Here is a 20,714-nt window from a genome sequence, read left to right on the forward strand (position 1 = left end):
TGCTGCAAACTAATTAATATCAGTCACCTGGAAAGCAGAAATTAGGCAGCAACTGGCTTCTTCCTTGATAAACAGATTGCTGGGTAAGTTATGCTCATGAATGTGACAATTCATTTGGCCACAGAAATAGCAGAAATGAGACATTTTTCAAATAGATATTTGGAAATCTTGAGCAACTATCCCCAGACTTCATCCATTTGAGGACAAGAAAGTCTTGCACCACATTTCAAGCTTCTTTAAGTTGCCAGTGTCAGCATAAATGTGTAGGTCTCCACGGAGACCCTTACAAGAGTAACTATCAGAGCTGGTCAAAGTGACAGGAAGACTGGCTGTGTACCCCCATCCTCAGGAGCCCCTTCAGCTGACTCGAGTTTCTGCTGGGTAAATAATCAAGATGCTTGGCCTGAGTGTCCTATTATCCAAACAAGCCACACAGCTAAGAAGGCAATGTTTGTAATGCATAGAAAGAAGACTATAACTTCCTCCTCCAGAAGTGTCACAGGCCATGAGGAGTCATGACTCTGAGGATTGTTCATGTTCTGCAAAGATCACATGAGGATAGCTCATTGTGATTCTTCAGCCCCTAAGTGAGAACTCACCGTGATATCTTAACAGACTGTTGTGCACTGGGTTGTTCTGGGAATAAGCCATGGAGAGGAAAAAACACCATTATGCAAGTGTTGCTTATAAATGTCTCGAAAAATTCCAGAAGGATTATTTTTCCAAACGAAGAGTCATAAGTTGTCATTTTTAGGAGTTTCAGAAGAAGGACACTCTATCAGTAATTCATAAATTATATCTTTGGGGATTAGTTTAGGCAACCATAAAATTCTATCCACTTTTATTTAACTCTTCCCTCAATCAGCCAACATCTATACAACTGCTATGGGCAAAATAAATGCAAACTAACAACTCTGAATATGCTATGACACTCTCAGTGCTAGATAGGTAAATAAATGAGCTGAGGACATCAGAAAGAAGGCATGAAGTCAAAAATCTGGGAACAGGGGAGGAGAGACAACAGCATACACAGCACCTTGACTTACTGAAATGGTGGTGCTTGTAAGCCAAACACAACCTTGTACACTCTAAAATCAAGAGCATGCCTAGAAGAAAATTTTACTCCTGTTTGCATTATTCTACACATCATGGGCTAGTTTAGTGCCTGCATAATCTTCAAAGTCAGTCCTCTCTCCTTAGGCAAGTCTTTCTAGATACCTTGGAATATTTCCTAGTTCCTCACCCAAGTCATGGGGGTACACTCATTGAATCTCAACTTGCCTGAGGACAGGGTAGCGTGTGAACCTATGTTTGTCACATTCATGATGGAGTCAGTGTCTGCAATATAATAGGACTTTTTTCATTTGTCAAATATTGTATATATCTTTATACTTGGTTAGGTATTCCTTGGAGCTAGCAATGAATAAAATTGCTCCTTAGATAATTGGCAAGGTATTCAAAGTCCATGTCCAGAAAAAGTTTAAGGAACCTACTTAGATGCAATTTTGTGTATGAAGTTGATTGTACACTCTCTGCATGCATCCTCTCTCCCAATGCACACTGTCTCTGTTTCCTGTCCTCATCAGGTAGTGAGGACTTGGGTGTCCATATTCACTCACTTTTATCACAGTCTAGCTAGCTCTCACATGAAATGAACTAAGCAAGAACACACTAGTACACCACTTTATTTTTTTCCAGCTTAGTTTGATGTACATAAGCCACTAAATGTTAAACTCTCAGTGATTATAAGCTATACAGGAAGTGGTTTGGTAGACATGGGAGTCTGGTGGGCACCACCTGGTATTGTCTTTGAGCAAGATACTGGACAGCAATACATGGTAGAGTCAAAGACTGTTTATTAAGACAGCAACTGGACCACAGCTGAAGAAAAGTCAGAAGCTCAATTATTCTGTGCTTAGCAGATTGAGTCCTTATAGGTCATTTGCATAGAGCACGTTCCTGCATATGCCCTCCCTGTTATATGGAGGCAATAGTGGGTAAGGTGTCTAATTTTTCTCTGTGCTAACTAGTCTTTCGTATGGTTATTTGGACTTCATTCTCTGCCTGACTCTTCTATTGATATTATCTCCCTTTCTAGCCACATCTGAGGAGCCATTTCAATTTTCTGATTAAGGGCTTTCTGGTTCATATTCTAATATTCTGTGAGGCCAGGTGTCTTCTGTTTTATAAATATATATTTAAAAAACAACAACAACAACAACTCTATTCTTACTTGGACTGTCTCAACACAGGGTTTTACCACCTGTGGCTCAGAGCACCTCTTTTATATTCTGCAGTAAACACACTCTGAAGTCAGTTCTAATTCTCCAGGCATCTTTATCTGTTCAAATAGAGTCTACAAAACCAATCAGTTCAGGATACACTTCCTCTTTTTGGGTTTGTTTGGGATCAGAAGAATGATGGGGGAGCAATATGTGACTTGCCATGAGTTCTGTGTTACTCGTTACTCAAGATTATTCATTAAGCTGGGTTCTCAACCCACCAAAATCTTCCAAAAAGTTTCGTATTCAATCCCGTTCCCTGGTCTATGTAGGAGTCCAGAAAAACTGTAGCAGTAGCAATCTATGTAAATGGAATTTTGTCTGTGTATGTATTAGGTAATGGGATGAATGTCAAAATTTTCCCCTCAGGGCCAATCCCATTGATAATGTTCAAATGATAATGATAACATTAGATATCCAATGATAATGTTCAAAGCTGCCAGAATCAAAAGGACCAGCATACCATGGGGTGATGCCCAGCAAACAGACCTATAAACCAATTCTGATCCCAGTTTTACCCCACCTCCCACCCCCAAAGTAAAATACTGCACTTCCTTTATCAAGCTCAACCTTTTGTTTTTCAACAATTCCTTTCTTACTTGGCCAATGAAATGAATTACACAGAGGTTATTTTCTGGAAAAATGTTAAAAACAAACAAACAAACAAACAAACCCTGATGCACACAGTTCTGTTTCTGATTGCAATCTCATTTGTGCTTAGTAACTGTTCAGGAGCTACAAAGTAGATTTCAGCATAAGAGATGGGCAAAAACAACCCACAGTCAGTTTCAAGGTCCACACAGATCATGGAGCTAATTGTCAGTGCTGTGTGCCTTATTTGCACATTCCAAACAATTCAGTAACTTCCTCCCCTCCCCCATTTTTACCTGCAGGCCTGAAGTACTTTGGCATACTGAAACAATTTAGAATCATATTTACTTTGAAACAGTTCAATTAACTTAAGTATGAAAACATGTGCTCCAATGGTAAGTAGTTTAATTGGTTATTATGAAAAATAACTTCTTGTGCTGGGGCTTCCAATTCTTCTCCCTAGAAGAGCATGACCATGCTCAGGTGTTTGAGACTGGTATTCTGAGAAGTCTAGCAAAAATCTATGAGTAAAGAAAAGACAAGAAACGCATGTATGCTCACGCACACACACACACACACACACACACACCTGAGGTTTGGTTTCTATTTTCTGCTATGATTTTATTGCTTTCTTTTCCCTTGGAACAACTTTATAATGACTCATAAACAAGGCAAAGGTGCGGGCCAAAGGGTCAAAGATTTTTACAGCTATTGCTTAAATACATTTATAACTGTGAGCCAAATTGATAAATGTAAAACAAAGAGGAATGTCAAGAGTACAGTGAAGAGTGATTAGCTGGAACAGGGGGACAAGCTTATAAGGCAACTCCTCACACCTAAAAGGAGGGTTTCCTTCCATCTTCCATCAAAGGCTCAATTGTCCCAGTTATATTTTTGTTAGAAGGCATAACTGAAGAATTGCAAAAGGATATGGGAGAACACTATGCAAACATTCAAAACACACCAGGTAATTCTGTACTGTGCTTTTGGATACCCGGAAAAATGAAAAAGTCAGTGGAAAAAAATACAAAGAAGCTACTGAGTAGGTATAAAGAAGACAAAAGAGGAAAGTGACTTGCTTTAGGAACAGTATTGGGAATGGAGAGATGGCTCAGCAATTAAGAGCACTTGCTGCTTTTATAAAGGGACAGGGTTCAGTTTCCAGCACTCACATAGTTACTAGCAACAGTAATGCCTGTCCCATGGGATTTGATGTCCTCTGCTGGTGTGCTTCATGTCCTGTGTACATTTCATATACTTACACACACGCAGGCAAAACACTCAAACACATGAAATAACTATTTAATAAAAAGAAAAACCATGGTAAAGATTGTTGGTAAAATGTTGAAATATCATCAGTTTGAGTGGTAGCTTCATGTGGCTCTCTCCTATTACTGTAGACATTTACCTGCTCATGGTTAATTAATAAAACTTCTTTACCCATTATGAAAACCCCACATTCTAAAAATGTCAGGTCAAAGATTTCCAAATCAATGATTGACTTCTATTCTTTACTAGTCCTTCATTTTAAAAGACCTGTTTCTCCTGGAGCCTGATCACTGGTTGGAATATGCCCCGGCTGCAGTATTGAATGCTGAGGCCCTTTGTTTCTCATGGTAATCCTAGAGTATAAGTATGGCCAGGTCAGCACAAAAGAAATCCAAGAACACATGTTGCAGAACCCTTAGGAAGGTGGTCCTAATAATCTGTTCTCAGCAATGTAGCCACAGAAATGAGGAAATATCTGCCCAAAGGATGGCTTGTTGGTGTCCACTGCTTGTCAGGTACCCCCAGCTTAATCAAGAAACTTTTAAATCTGCTTAAAAATTATAGAGAGCTACTGCATAAGATATATTTTTATTATTATTTAATTCCTCAGTGGTAAGGCAACAGCATCTTAAACCTCCAAATCTCCTTTAGAGTAATTATTGGATTAACAATGGCTATAACACAGACCGATCACAGACTCCTTAACAAACCATTTAAAGTGTTAATTAGAAAATGTTGCAAATCCACATGTTGGTTCATGCAAGTACAATACGTCTAATGGAGCCTGTGCACCATAAGTTCACAATACAAGATCCTTTCTCTCATAGAGAATGTCTGGCCTCGGTCTTCATAGGCACTGGTCATGGAGATAGTTCTGATTTAAGATAATTATTTTATGAGCTTTCTACATTAGGATAGTATGAGAATAATGCAAATTTATTGAAAATTACACTTTATGTTTTTATCTTCTCTTATGCTGCTGCTGCTCAACAGAATTACTCTTTGTGGCTCTGGACCAGCAGGAAGATTATATTTCACAGTGATTCCTGAGCACAGTAGTGACAGTCCTCTGCATCTTCTGGTATTGTGAAGGCTTAGAGATTAGAGATGCTTGGGACGCTTTCTGACTAAATGATGTTTTCAACTTCTGATATATGTTTATTAGGATATACTCTCCGCTTCCCATTGCTGTACAGCATAATATTCAGAAAACATGGCAAGTGAGAACTTATGTGTGTGCATGAGGCTCACACCGAGGCTCTGAATACCCTACAGTTACTCTTAGGAAACTTGAATTCTAATATTTTTTGTGCACTGGTAGTCAGCTGTAGAATAGGATTCCCAACCCTTCCCTTCTGCTCCCAGTACAGGCTGCAATCTCCTGCATGGTGGGATTTCATCAGTGTAGACTAGAAGGATGTATACTTGGAAGGTGTCTTAGTCAGGGTTTCTATCCCTGCACAAACATCATGACCAAAAAGCAAGTTGGGGAGGAAAGGGTTTTTTCAAGTTACACTTCCCACATTGCTGTTCATCACCAAAGAAGGTCAGGACAGGAACTCAAGCAGGTCAAGGAAGCAGGAGCTGATGCAGAAGCCATGGAAGGATGCTACTTACTGGCTTGCTTTTCCTGGCTTGCTCAGCTTGCTTTCTTATAGAACCCAAGACTACCAGCCCAGAGATGGTCCCACCCACAAGGGGCCCTCCCACCTAATTGAGAAAATGCCTTCCAGGTGGATCTCATGGAGGCATTTCCTCACCTGAAGCTACTTTCTCTGTGATAACTCCAGCTTGTGTCAAGATGACACAAAATGAGCCAGTTCAAGTGGCCCCTTTCAAGCATTAATATTTTATGCCTGGAGGCACTGTACATTGTATGACAGAGAAATAAATTTTGAGATCAGTTTAACTTTGCCCTGTTCTAGAAAGCAATTGTCCCAAACCTCCACTTCCTCATCTATAAACTGGGAAGGGTTATGTTTCTCCCTTATCCTCTCTCTGGTTATGGAGATGGATTAAGAAAGTGCACTATAATCAGCTAGGTGAAGTGAGTACTGAGATGGTAAATCATAATCGTTAGCTGATACATCATTGTAACTTTCAATATCTTCAGGTTTTCATAGGCCTCTTATCTACTGCAGTTTCAACTTGAAGGTGGCTTTTCACGTGTGCCTTCATTCAGGGAAGGCGTTATCTTAATTGGAAAGGAAGGTATTTAAGGAAAAGTTTCAGGTCCAGCCACACCTATATCTGAAGTCCAATTTCTGGGAAATAGCAACAGCCAGATATATCTCATAGTGGGCTCTAGGGAAAGAAGTCTCCTAAGTTGATTATGTTTCTAAGTGAAATTAACAGTGCAAAGTTTAGAGAAGAAAATTATTTTCCATATCCCCAATGCCACGCACTTACATATGCCCTTGTTAACTAACCAATATGCCTTTTAAGGGAGGTTAATATTAGTGTTTAACTACTGAAAGCCTTCCAAGATCCCTTGTTGCAAACAGCTACTTGGAGATGGCAAAAAAACCAAACAACAACAACAACAACAAAAAAAAAAAACAAAAACAACAACAACTACAAAAAACATTTTGGAGAACAAAAAGTAATCCTCCTAAGAGTATAAATGAAATATGGAATGCCCTTTGTTATATATGTGAGGTGGAGTGGACCTTATGTCTTAGAACTGCACAACACCAATGCTTAAATGTTGTATCTGTAAACCTACCTACAGTTCCATTGATCTGACAGCAAGGCAGTACTTTAGTCAGACCCTCTAAGCAAACACAGAGGCAAGCCCACTCATGAATCCAGCCTTAAAGTGTTCATTCCCTCCTTCATAGATCAGCTAACTACCTGTACAATCTCTCTGTCTGCTTATTCAATCTCAAGGAATGTGTAGACATAAAAGGTAATCGGTCCATGAGATATCTTTGCCTACCTTGCTTTGTACATGATGTTCAAAGGTGTTTGATTAGCCTTCTATTTACTCCTTCTCTTTCCTTCAGATGACCTTTTTGCTTAGACCATGGATAGTGCGACACACTGGCACCATGTGACAAAGGAACTCTTGTGAGCTCACTCTGAATTATTTCATTCACTGGGCTCATGCACTTATACATCCCACTATGTGCCACAATGCAGCAGCCGTTGGAAGTAGCAAAACCCAGACTAGAAGTAGGGACCTCCAAAACTGCAGATGCTAAAGCCAAAATAATAGGTAGTGAATTTAAAGTTTCCCTGAAATTATTTTCCTGTTGGAAATGTATATTGCAATTCAGTTCATTGGCCCAGGGTATAGCCATTCACTGAATTAATATCACTGTGCTTTTCCCATCTTAAGACATGGAAGAACATTAGATCATATGTTGCATTTGATCATGGAATTACATGAAAGTAATGCAGCCATATCTCACAATATACATACAGATTACTAACTTCCTCTTTCTGGATTGTAAGACAACTAATCCTCATTCTATGATAGTGGACACCCAGTCCTGCCAATGGCTAGTGACATGCTTTCAAAGGGTGATATCTCTAAGCAGGAGGAAACATTTAATGAAAGTGTTAACTTATCAGTGGAAATCCTGCTAAGTGAGGAGGAAGAATGGCTTTATTCTCTAAGTAAGTCTTTTAAGTGCTCTGTGAAGCCATGGTAAGAATGAGTGGGGTACCTGATTAGAAATGAAGAGAGAAAGTGGTGGCACAATTGGAGACAGTACCAAATCACCAGGAACAGCAAAGTCAATCAAAGGCAAGAACCTGTGAATTGCCTTCAATGACTTGCTGGAGGGTACTGTGTGGTCATCCTGGAACCATACTTCTCTCATCAGGTAGTATTGCTACAAAGTTAATTGACTGTAGAGTGCCTAACAGCCGCAAAAATAAATTCCCTCCAGTTAAATAGCCTAATAAGCTATGGTAGGATTTTACCACTTAACATGCCTTCCCTCATATTTAATTTCAGCTTTCATTTGAATGTCATATTCCTGAAATCTATCAGAATGATATGTGGGGGTTGGGGGGAGAAAACTTTCCTAAGTGCCCTGATGCTCAAAACCCAGCAAAATCACAATATTTTTTCTCAAGCACACTAGGATTATCACTAAGAATTCAGCTTCTTCCTACTAAAAGTTAATATATGAAAATATATGAAAATGGTCAATATGTAAATTCAAATATCACACTAGCTAGTTGCCTTCAGTAAGTGCTATGTGCATAAATTTGAAACAATACAATATTTTAAGATTCCTGATTATAATAATGCCTTGGTGTGCATACGTGCATGTATAATTATGCTCATTTAATTTAATCATGAAAATATTACAGGATCATTTGATTTTTCTCCTCTAAAAGTTCTCTCATTTTTTTCACAACTAATTAATTCCACTTTGCCTTGTCCATAAGTCTTCTGGTCATATGGAATGTGTATCACGCTAACAAGGAACATGGCTGTGTTGCTATGGAACTGTGGACATCAAGAAAGCATTGGGAAGGTGGCAGCAGCTTCACCTTAATCAGTGAGTACTGCTAGGCTTTTCAGAAAAACCCAGTCTTGGAAACATTCTAATTTTATGTTCATTTCTTGCTGTAAGTTCTCAGTGCCCTTGAACGCTGAGAATTTGCCCTGGGGCAATCACCTGATTACACAGACAAGACCTGGAAAGCCGCCCGTGTGACCCACACATTCCACATGCTTCACTGGAGTGCAGATTTGGGGACGCTGTGAAGTTACAGAATCACATGGGATAGCTGAGAACAAGAAGAGGGGGAACACTTAACTTCATCCACTAGAAAAAACTGCATTCCCATAAGCAGAAAGAAAGATCCATGGAGAGATGCAAGCTGACCTGAAGGGGATAGGTTGTCTGCCTTCTCCTACCAAGGAATCTGTGTCCTTCCCTATAGAAAGGCTGTTCCTTTCCCATAAGAAAGGCTGCTCCATCCCTCAACATATCACTAGAGACCAGTGGGGGAAAAAAAAAGGGTTGCTTCATACCCATCAATTGAATCTATATAACATCTTTTCCTCAGGGATTAATTCAGCTCTTGATTAAATCTTTCTGAGATTTAAATCATAATGTTACAAACTTCCAAGGAATTCTTTCTGAGTTGTGACCTTCCTTATTAGTCTCTGTTGTTAGATAAAGTACAAACATTGATTTGTAATAGTGTATACTGAAAAGGGGGCCAAGGAGAAATTGCACCATATGAGATTAATATAAAGTAAATATTTCAAAAAGTAGACTTTGTTAAAAAATATCCCATAATTAATACTGAGTCAAAACTGTGTATTCAGTAGCATGTGACTATGATGTTATTGGGGCTGCAAATTACATCCAGAAATTTATTAAATAACTGCACAAATAAGAGAATACTTGCAATATTGGAAAAGAATTTCAATTCAACAGCACATTGTATATAGTTTAGGTAGCTTTAATCTTGAAGACTTGTTAAATGAAAAAAAGGCTCTTTTAAATAAACTATTCCTATTACGTGTTTGGTTACATTTGGTTTTGATAATGATTTTTGCCGATGTTATCATCAAGGATGGAAATGATTTAACATTATGAAGGTAGTATGAGACAAATTATTTCTCTCTCATCAAGATGTCCCAATACCAAGCTAGCAGCTACGACCGCTTAAAATCTCTGTTATCTGTCTACCCATCCACCAATAGGTTATTAACATAAAATTTAACCCCTTCAGAAGAATATTGTTGATATCTTGGCTGCATCCAGCCAGAAAATAGAAAGGTGTCTAATACCACATAAGCAATAATGGAAGGTGATTCGGATCTGGTATATTTCCTGGATCTCAGAAATACTTAAGATCTATAGTTGTAGGTGAATGCAATATTTGCATGACTTAACATTATTTTTTTTATCTAGCATGTTGACATAGTAAATTGATGAGTTTTACTATTAATATAGAATAGAAGTAGCTCCATGGAGAGCACGTCCTGTGTTATTTGGCAGATTTTCATGCACTTGATACGTTCATCAAATTTTAATATTCACATTCTTTTCTATAGGTGACTGATGGGGTGAGGGAGATGATATACTTAGTTGTGATCCTCCCAATGCTGTGTTTATACTGTTCTTGAAAAGCAAATATTTGAGTGCAGAGAACCCTATGAAGTTTGAGAGACTTTAGTAGTAATAATGCATTCTGTCATTAAGACCCCCACCAGCTACCAGGCACAACACCACAGCCTGAGAGCAAGACATATCTTCAGCTACCAGCCCTTTCATATTATCAGTCTGGTAAGATGCATAGTTCAAGGCCTTTCTCCTGATGCAAGTCATTGAAAGTATCCAACCCACCTATAACCGAGTCATGTTCCACTCGAAATATCTACCTGATAACCCTCTAGGCAATTGCTTATCCTTAAAAGTATGGAGTTTCCAGGGCTACATGCAGACATAGAGGGAAGCCACTTGATAAAGCCGCATGGCACTTTTCACCTCTCAACCTTCATTAGAGAAATCAGCACACCTGCCTTTCGCACTTTGAAAAGACTAGTAAAATCCAGGAGGTGCACATGTTCTCGGAGCTAAAGCACATCCATTAATACAGAAAAGCCGGGAGAAAGGGCAGAGCCCGAGAGGAAATCAAATAATAAGTAGCCATGTGTACTGATCTGAGAAACATGCCAACCATTTGGTTCCGATAAATAAGAAGAACAGAAGTAGATTTGAAACATTCTTTTCCCTTTATTAGCTCAGTGAGGCTGATGTGTACTGCACATTTAAAAAAAAAATCACAGGAATTTTCATACAATGAATAAAACCACAACAATACATGTAGAATTGGCAGGTGGAAAAGAGCCAGCAAGGGCTCAAACTAATCACTCACTTTCCCTCTTCAGCATAGTTCAACCAACAGTAGCACACTTTCACCTACAAATCTTAAAGTAGCTCCATCAAATCTGCAGTTTTCACATTATTGAAAATGTCTGTCACATAGGTACAAATTTAGAATCATCACATTATATTACATGGCTATTCTAGGTCATCTATAGATCAGATCTTAGACTACAGTGATTGAAGTTCTTCGTACAGCCATCAAAAAGGGACACATGATCATTACCTACTGTTAGCTCACATCTAAAGGCATGAAAAGGTTTCCTTTTTTTTTTCAACTGACCCAAACACTTTACCCCAATAGTGCCAGGTTCCCTCTCTGCTGCTTTGAATGTTGACAGCCCAAGTGTTCTCAGAGTCTTTTACAAAAACTGAGTTGCTGCACTAAAAGAATTATTCTGCTACATTTCTTTTTATTTTTTTTTAAATAAAAACCCCCGCATTTCTAAAGCACCAGTTCGGGTACCAAAATTGTAGATGTAGTACTTACCACAGCATGAAGGCAATGGCCCACGGTCATCTGAAAGTCTTATAGATCTATGCTGAAATTTGCCTCCCCTGTTGGTGGGGTGCATGTGTTTGTTGGAAATATTCTCTCCCAAAAGAAGTAAAAAAAAAAAAATGAAAGGAACAAAGCTTACAGCTTATATTTTGATGGGCTACCCACAGTGTCTGCATAAGATACAAAAGCTTCACTAATTTTAGATGCAATTTGAAGTCCACAGAGGAAAACTATCTTCATGGTAACAAGATTTGTCAGGCCAGAGGGTGAGAGCTCAATGAATCCTCAACATGAAATCTGTAGTGTTGTCTTTTGATAAGTAAGAAAAGAAACCACAAAATTTCAGTCATGTCCATGATCCAGGGCAAACAAGAGAACGTATGTATTTAAAGTTGGATCACAAAAATTTAAAGGCAAAATAGAGAACGCATCTGGTCCTTAAACACATAACAGGATTTACTAAATATTGATTTCTTAAAAATAATTTATTGCTCTTAATAGTCTTTTTATTATTATTCTACAACAGAAGATACTCAAAATTCAGAAAGAAAGACTGTAAACTTTAGTTTGGCGTTCACAAAGAGTTAAAATACCTGCATTTAACCTACAGAACAAGAATTAGGCGGATTAAAGATGTGTTACTGTTGTAACGCAGAACCTGTGAACACAATTCTTTTTTATTTCATAGTTATTTATTGCTTTCTATCTACTTAGAAATAATAAGCCAAACACTTGAGCAAGCATTCGACAGGACAGACAGTGGATTCACTCAGAACACAATATGCTGGTGATAAATGAAGGCAGCTGTCAAAATTAGCTGCATTGGCCTGGGGGTGAAACCCATTTTGTAAGATCGTGTTGGGTGAGAGAGGAAAAAAAAAAACAAAACCGAACCAAAACAAAAAAACAAAACAAAACCAAAAAAAAAAAAAAAAACCAAACAAACAAAAACGGTTAAGTAGTAGGTCTATCACATCTTCCAGAAAATTCATGTCAGTCAAACAGTAAATGCATCTCAATTTGGAAATCAAATACATACTCCAAAGTTTAGTGGCTCCCATGGCAGGGACTCCATACTCAGATGAAATCCTGATGCTCAAAATGGAGGGTTTTTTTTCTGACATTTATTATTATTAATATTAAATTTAGCAGAAGCAATGTCACCAAGAACAACACCATGGTCATATCAGAGGCCATGCTAGTGAGAGATGGAACACTGCTTCTGTGAGAGCTGAGTTTCCCAAATGAAGAAGGTAGACTCTAACCTGACAACTGCCATGCACCCTGGGTAGAAAGTCTCCACTGACCTTATTATTTTCATCATCTCTTAATTTATAATAAATAGGATATCTGCAACTGATAAATATGTCTCTTTAGTAAACAAAGGAATGAAATATCAGTATTTTACAGGATGTATAACTGTAAAAAATACAGCTTAAATACCATCATCATACTCTGCCAAGGGAAAGAGATACTGGCTTCAAAGATAGTCTTCAGACACACATTGACTATTGTAAAAATCATACTGTAATTATTACCTCAGCATTTTGTATCAAATTAAAATCACAAAAATTAAAACAAAACAGCATTTTAAAAAGATTTTTTTTGACCTCTAGTTTCAAAACTACTGTTGATAGAGAAAATAAAAACATTTCTTAATGGTTCCCCATTGAGAGACTTTACATAAAATCATGATATTGTCTAGAAAAATTTTAGATGAGAAAATTTCATTCCCCTAACAAATCCAGTGTATAAAACTTCAAAGAAAAACAAGCAACAAGAAAATGTGGAAAAATATTGCAGAAGTGGTTAATACCTTGAGGGGCCTAGGATTTTTGTGGTTGTTGACAAGATGCTTAGATTGAAGCTCACCTAAGAAGGGATGGATGTGCGTGAAGCGCCATTTTGTTGGACTTGCACTCAACGGACACACACACACACACTGTCTTTTGTTTTGTTTGTTTTGTTTTTTTTTTTACAATCAAATATATATAAGCAGTAAGTTTAGCTTCTAAATATGTTAGTGTACAATAATTGTTTCACCTCATAATTACATTTGAATATTCTTGATTAAGAAAAATTTAGCAGTTTTGAAAAGAAGGCTGCATTTACAGTGCATAGCTGTAACAAAAAAGAACATAGTTGTAGAGTATGTACATAAAATAAAAATACTCCATTTAACATCTGTAAATACTTAACTACATCAGAGAATGTAGCAATTACACTATCTGAACACATCCAGAGAGTTCTACTCAACTCTCAGTAATCACGTAACACCGCGTCTGCTCCTCAGCAGGAGCCACTGAACACACTCCCCGCTTGACCAATAACAAGGCTTTTCAAAATCTGCAGTGGAAGATCAACATTTTGGACATATACATAGGTGTCAGGACAAAGGACAAACTACAGAAACTTCAAAATGTTAGGAAAGTTTAGCATCTGGTGCCTGCAGTATCCTCTCCCACCCAGATTCAATGGCAAAGAAGGGAGGGAGAGAGAGAGAGAGAGAGAGAGAGAGAGAGAGAGAGAGAGAGAGAGAGAGAGAGAGAGGTGGATATGAGTTCTATGGAACCTGTAGTGTCTTCGGGATTGTCACGTAATCATTACATTAAGAGAGAGAGAGAGAGAGAGCTTGCTGCAGGTTGGTTTTGCACTTTCTGAAAAGACGGTACCGGAGGCTGACAACAGGTATCAGCAGTGTCATTTTAGGGTGGTTTGTGAGTTTTCTTTCCTTTTAATTTATATTTATTTATTTTCCTTTTGTATAGAATTCGAACATTTTGAAGTTGTAGGTTTTAAGTGTGTCTTCATGGAAATGCTGCCATTTGAAGGAGTCGCCCTTGTTCGTTCTGGTCAGGTGCCCCCAAGTCCTCACATGTGTACAAATGTACTTTCCAAACAAGTACACACACACACACACACACACACACACACGCACGCACACGCACACACACTGTCACCAAGAGCCTCCAGGAAAAGCAAAGCTGACACCCGTGAATAAACGTGTGCTTACTGGATTATCATTCTGTCTCTTGCCTCTTCAGCAGCTGTGTTCATGTAAACCGTTGTTGTTCTTGTTCTGGTATGGTTGTTGTTGTTGTTGTTGTTATTGTTGTTGTTTTGTTTTATTTTTGTACAGAGAGTGTAAAGTAGGAGAAATTCCTAAGTATGACTTGCAAGAGTCTTGGGAAAGGACACGCTGTCCCATGAGGTATTGCCCATCTCTCTGTCATTCCTCAGCCTGGGAACACGTTACCTGCGCAAGCTTCTCTGAGCTTCCTTCAGTAAACTATCAAAATCCAGAGAGTCATACTTGCTCTTGGTGGAAGCAGGGTCAAAATCGTCTGAGTTTGTATCTGAAAGAAACACAAGTCAGGTTTGGTGCACCCTTTACTGATGGCCTTTAACACAACTCAAGATACCGGGTTCAATTATAAGGCAGCTAATCAACGTACTTAAAAACAATGCCTAAACTTTATTGGATGTATACATGTAAAGAGAGAATGGAGTAGTTAACTTTCAAAAACAAAACCTATAGATTTATTGTATACTTAAAATCTCAAGAGTACACAGGTTTGGTAGAATTTAATATTTGTTTAATATTTAAGATCTTTATGGGTGACCATTTTCTCTTATCCTGGCATTTTAATTGGTTTGCCAGTGGCCCCCCAATGACTTAGAAGCAAAGGTACAGTAGAAGCTGGGAAGACTCTTCCCATTCAATGGATTTAACTTGGCTGAGCATAAAATTCTGTTGAAAAGGAGGGATAAAAATTCTCCTATAATGTCTTGGATTTTTCACCTAGTTCAAATCAGACTTTATGGAATACCCCACACTTTATTTTGAATAAATCTTTTTAAATACTTGTGTTTAGCAATGTGTGTAAAGTAAAATTCTGTTAAATACTTCTAATTATTCTCCATTCATATCTACAAAAAAAAAAAAAGAGGGGGTAAAGGTCTTACACGTGAGAAAGGGTTTCTTGGAAATATAACCAAAGCCTCCTATGTATGAATTACTTTCTTGGGAAGTATTTAATTGAAGGAAAATAAGGCCTTTCAGGAACAAATTAACAATTCTACTAACCATATAAGCACTTCCCATTTCTCCTAAGCTAAGTTACAGTATAAAAATCCAAGTGGAGACAGTATAAAAGGAGAGAATATGGAAACATAAGTCCCAATGTGAATACATGCTTGGCTGAGTCTGGGGGTACAACACAAGGGAACTGTGTAGGACAGAAAGCATCAGAGGACCAGGAATGCCACTTATCTTGAGGAGATGTTGGAAAGCAATAAGATATGATGAAAAATATGGAAATAAAATAAAAGCTACTCTCTTTGTTTTCAAGAGAAATTGTTATAAATAATGATCCTGTATTACTAGAAACAGAAATCATCACGTCTGTATTCTTAGCAACTGGAAAACTGTTGGTACAATGTAAGTTCTCAAATTCATTGTATTGAATAGCGGCATTCATCTCAAGCACACTCACACACAAACACCATAGCTAAAAATAAATATTCATATAGGATCCGGGAATTAGTTACCAATAAATGCCAAATACACAGATACTCAATATTTCATATTATGATATACTGTTTGAGTACATAAACAATTGATGATGAATGTATTATTTCAATTTTCATACATGCCTGAACATGATTCCTATGTATAATTAATTCTTAATCAAAGCTATTGTATTCTTATTAGAAATTCACCCTGTTCTGATCCGATCTTTCCTGTATAACATTTTTTATTTAGATTTGTTTTCTACATTTTATATGCATGAGTGTTTTTGCTTGCTGATATGTAAGTGCATGCCTCATCCAGTGGAGGCCAGAAAAAAAAGGTGCTAGTTCCCCTTAAACTGGAGTTATAGAAGGTTTTGAGCCATCATGTGGGTGCAGGGAATCAAACCACGCCTTCTGAAAGAGCAATAAGTATTATTAACTGCTGATCCATATCTCTAGCCCTGTTTAACTTTTTTTTATTAAGGTATTTTGTTAGTAAGAGCCATTTGCTTATATGGCAGTAGACAGAACCAACAGATAGAAAGTCCTCGGTAGTAGACTTCAAATCCTGGCTTTATCACTATATCCCTAATCAATTCACATGAAATTTACACTCTGATTTATCAATAGTAGTTGGAATCACTATATTTTGTATTGTAGACATTTACCAGCTTTCTAGTATGAGTAATAGGATGTCTTTAGAGGGGTAACTTCATTTGGAGAAGCAAATCAAATAAGACAAAAATCTATCTAAAATGGTAGCACAATTTCCCATCTCAGTAAAATTAATATGCATCACGTTGGCTTTGTTTAATTTTCACAGAGCTATGATCTTCCAATTTCTTTATATTTGGAGTACATTATTATGTTCTTTTTATTTAGGGATCATATGTGGCCTGAAACATTTAAACTAAATTCTTCATGGAAATCAAGATAAGACACTTGAAATTTTCATTGAGCTCCAAAGCTACAACCTAATGTGAATTCTTCTGTTTGAAAACAATCCAAAATCTCTAACTTCCTATTTCTCTCACTTTTATTTATAACCTATTTATTTTATATTAGGCATCGTGATGTCAAATTCTCCACAGACATTTAATATACGTCCAGAACAGTATGAGTTATTTTAAAAAGATATAATCAGAAGCTAATGAAGCTGAAATGCTTATCCAAGATCAGCAGTGAGTCAGGTCTCAAACACTGGGGGGACATGACTCCAATGCTGAGGCTCTTTTGTCTACCTCATAAATATGATCAGAGCATCCACACCTTGATGACTCTGATAATCTTTAGGGAGCTTCAATATCTTATAGTATTAAAATGTGCATCAAGCATGCTTTCCAAACAAGAAAAAAGGTGAGTGTGAGCGTGCCTAGCAATGGCAAAGCTGCCATGGCTGCTGTCTAGGCAGGAAGATAACGAGCTGGGAAGGAGCAGTCTTCTTAGAAATATTTCAGCCAGTTCAATTTGGAAATACCATCCAGTCCTCCCTCTGCCATGATGAATCGTGATCTAAAGACCCCTCTAGGTAACTTGTTTTAAACTCTAGATGTTGTGAGAGAGTGGGAACACCCTAGCCTTCATCACTAGAGAAAATAAGTCAAATCAACTCAAGGCTTCCATCTGTCTTGACTGTTTTTATCAGCCAACATTTGAACAAATGGCTTGCCAGGTTTTATAGTTTCATCCCTAGGCCTCTATCTCTCCAGCAGTCAGCTTCTGGTTCCCTGTTTCCCTCTATCTATTTAGCTTGTGAAGTGAATTATAGCATATTCCCCTGAACAATGCACAGCACCTATATCAATTATTCCAGGAAGACACAACTATGCTGGAAGGGAGAGAGAAATCCCAGTATTTTGTATTCACATTTGTCTTTTTATAGTATAAGAGTGATTGGGGATGGATAGCTAACAATGCTGAGGAATAGATACGTATGCTAATTTTATCCTTATTACAAATTAATTTAAAATAATCATGATATGCACACTTGCCACCTTTCTTCATTCCTCCCTCAAAGAATTAAGGGGCATATAATGCACATGTTAGATAGGGAATGGCATGCAATGGAACAAAATTAAAATTAGAAAGGAAATTAAGATGTCCATTGTACCATTATTCATAACATCAAAAAATAATAAAAGTTGAATACAAATAGAGTTACAATTAATTATCTAATATGATGATGCTACATGCCGAGCAAAATAGCATGCAAACATTAAAATATGCACATGAGTTATTTTTAGTCCTGTGAATCACATCAGGAAGGTAATATATGTATTATTGCTGAGAAGGGCATTTTAACTGTATGTACAAGTATAAGCACATATGTGTACATATGTACCATGATCTCAACTACAGAAAGGGGGAGCACTCTAAGGTTGAATTCTGAAGTTAGTTGGTAATACTATCATATACAGGAAGAAAGCTGATTGGAATTTTACTTTTCATCCAAAGGATCTCCTTTGAACAGGAAAAAGTAAATAGTTACATGGATTTTATTTTAACCACATGTACAATGGGCATGATAACAACATAGACTTCTTACTGTCAGTTTGCTCTTAAATGAAAACTGTTTCCAAACCTTCCTATGCAACATGTAGAATGTGCTATCACTCCACAAACTTGGTTTTCTGTTATATTTTATTCTCGAAAAAGTATGTGGTCATTTAGCAGGTGACCTTCAGCTTTCTTTTCTCAAGTATAACTCATGTAAAACTTGAATGAAAGTAGATTCAGATACATAAAACACATTCATACATAAGACAATAACACACACACATATATCATGAATGGTGAAGGTTTAGCATCTATTCAGAGTATAAGAACATCTGCCCCTTATGGCTCAGACTTAAGCACCTTGCTTCTGAAAAGGTCTCCTTTCAGAAACTGAATTCAAATATTCCCTTCAGAAAAGCCAAGTGATGGCGTAACCTGTGTGGAGCATGTTCATTTCCATTTCAAGCTCTAAGCTATGGCTTCATCGTCCCATGTACAAGAGTTCTATATCTCACCTAGGTCTGCATAGTTAGACTTGAAAAATTGCTTCCGTCCACAAAAGTACAGCTCGAAGTCAGTTTCGTTCGACCTGCGTAAAGTATATCCATTCTCAAGAGCAGCGAAAGCGTCACAGGTGTAACGGTAGGTGATGAAACCATAGCTGTCTCTGCAGTGGGCAGGGAAGAGACATTGAGATCTGGTTAGGCAGCAACAGCACAGAGGACTGCTTGCTACCCCTTCTACTTTGGGAGACATCACTGGGGCCAGCGTCTCTGGCACCACATCCATTTATCAGCGTGATTGTCCTGTCAGGCAGCTAAATACTTATTCTGAGACAGGAAATCTCAACTAGAAAGATTAATAAATAGGGATGAAAGAAAATAAATAAGGTTCTGAACTCAACTTGTCATCTGTCAAAGCACTTACATTGGCAACTCCCATCCCAGTAATCTTCGGGTCATAATTTTTTACATACGTCAGCTTCTAAACAAGAAATAATTTTGAAGATTCTCACCCATCATCCCGCAGATTTACGGTGCATTCCTCAATTTCACCAAAAACTTCAAAGCGGTCTCTCAATTCTGTCCGTGTTGTGTCAGGTCTGATTTTACCAACGTAAATCACACGGCGCTCTTCCTATAAGCAAAGAGGAAGGAGAGACCTATTCTCACTCTGGAGACAAAATAAAGATGTGCTACTAGAAGCATCCATGGACACATAATAGTGTACAAAATCTCACAGAGCAATCTCATTAGACCAAAACAGGACACCTCATTTAAGGAAAAGCCACATAGGGACCGAGTTTGATTTTTCAAGCCTTAAGTTTAGGTTTCTCATTCACAAGAAAGTTAAGCTTTCTTCTACACAGATCTTCTCTTTTATACTTTTTCTGTCCCACTCTTGTCTTTCTTCACATGAACATTATGTTCAGAAAAGACATTCATGTGATGAGTTTTTTTTTTCTTTCCAAATCACTGAGTGGATACCAGTACGTATGAAATATATGAGCCCTTATGACTTGGTTAGCAATCTTCAGAATTGGAACAATAACAAACTTGGCTAGCAAAAGTACTTAATTTCCCATCAACTCAGAATTCTAATCAGAAAATATACAAGCTTTGAACTCCTTAAAGGGTGGTTCTTAATTGCTAATACACCAAAAAGTTCCTGAAGGTACATGTTCAAAATACAATTGCTGGGCTTTAGCCATAAGCTAAACAAACAAAAAAAAGAACGACCAGGAGAAAAGCTTCGACAGTCTTCACTTATAGCGAGGATGCACGGGGATTTTATATATATATATATGGAACAGATTTAGAGGGGTGTGACTCATTTCTACAAGTGAAGTAAATATGACCATAATGTAGAAGTCATTAGAAATGTCTATCCTACAAAATACAGGAAGGTTATAGTGTTGCCTAAAGATAAGACACCTTTTATAGAAATGTGGTATTCATTCTTAGAAAAAGAAACAATTTTGAATATTTTGTTCTTAGGCGGGGCCAAATACAATTAATTATATCTGAAAATTGAGGACATTTGAAGCCAATAGAGAGATTGCACTTACCAAATAGTTTATGTGTCTACTACAGACAAGGCAAAAAACAATGAACTTGAGGTTGCAGAGATTTAAATTCAAGGCAAAGTCTGGGAAATATGAGGCGAGAATACAGGTTCAGTTGCCCAAGAGGTTTT

At 37.6% G+C, this 20,714-nt stretch overlaps 1 protein-coding gene across 4 annotated transcripts in view; it reads right to left on the reverse strand.

Moving 5' to 3' along the window:
• Nucleotides 1-8,377: 8,377 nt before the first annotated feature.
• Nucleotides 8,378-20,714, reverse strand: part of Ppargc1a (PPARG coactivator 1 alpha) — a 662,401-nt gene continuing 650,064 nt past the window's right edge. For 3 of the 4 annotated variants that reach the window (XM_021162167.2, XM_029477626.1, XM_029477627.1), the window contains 3 exons: nt 19,534-19,655; nt 19,034-19,185; nt 8,378-14,863 (listed from right to left, as the gene is read on the reverse strand). In XM_021162167.2, the coding sequence (XP_021017826.1) occupies nt 14,760-14,863; nt 19,034-19,185; nt 19,534-19,655 (378 nt within the window). In that variant the 3' untranslated portion in view covers nt 8,378-14,759. The remainder of the gene's footprint in view (nt 14,864-19,033; nt 19,186-19,533; nt 19,656-20,714) is intronic. The other variant, XM_021162166.1, reaches the window with a different exon arrangement.

The sequence above is a fragment of the Mus caroli genome, chromosome 5 (assembly GCF_900094665.2).
Source record: "Mus caroli chromosome 5, CAROLI_EIJ_v1.1, whole genome shotgun sequence".
Lineage (NCBI taxonomy): Eukaryota > Metazoa > Chordata > Mammalia > Rodentia > Muridae > Mus > Mus caroli.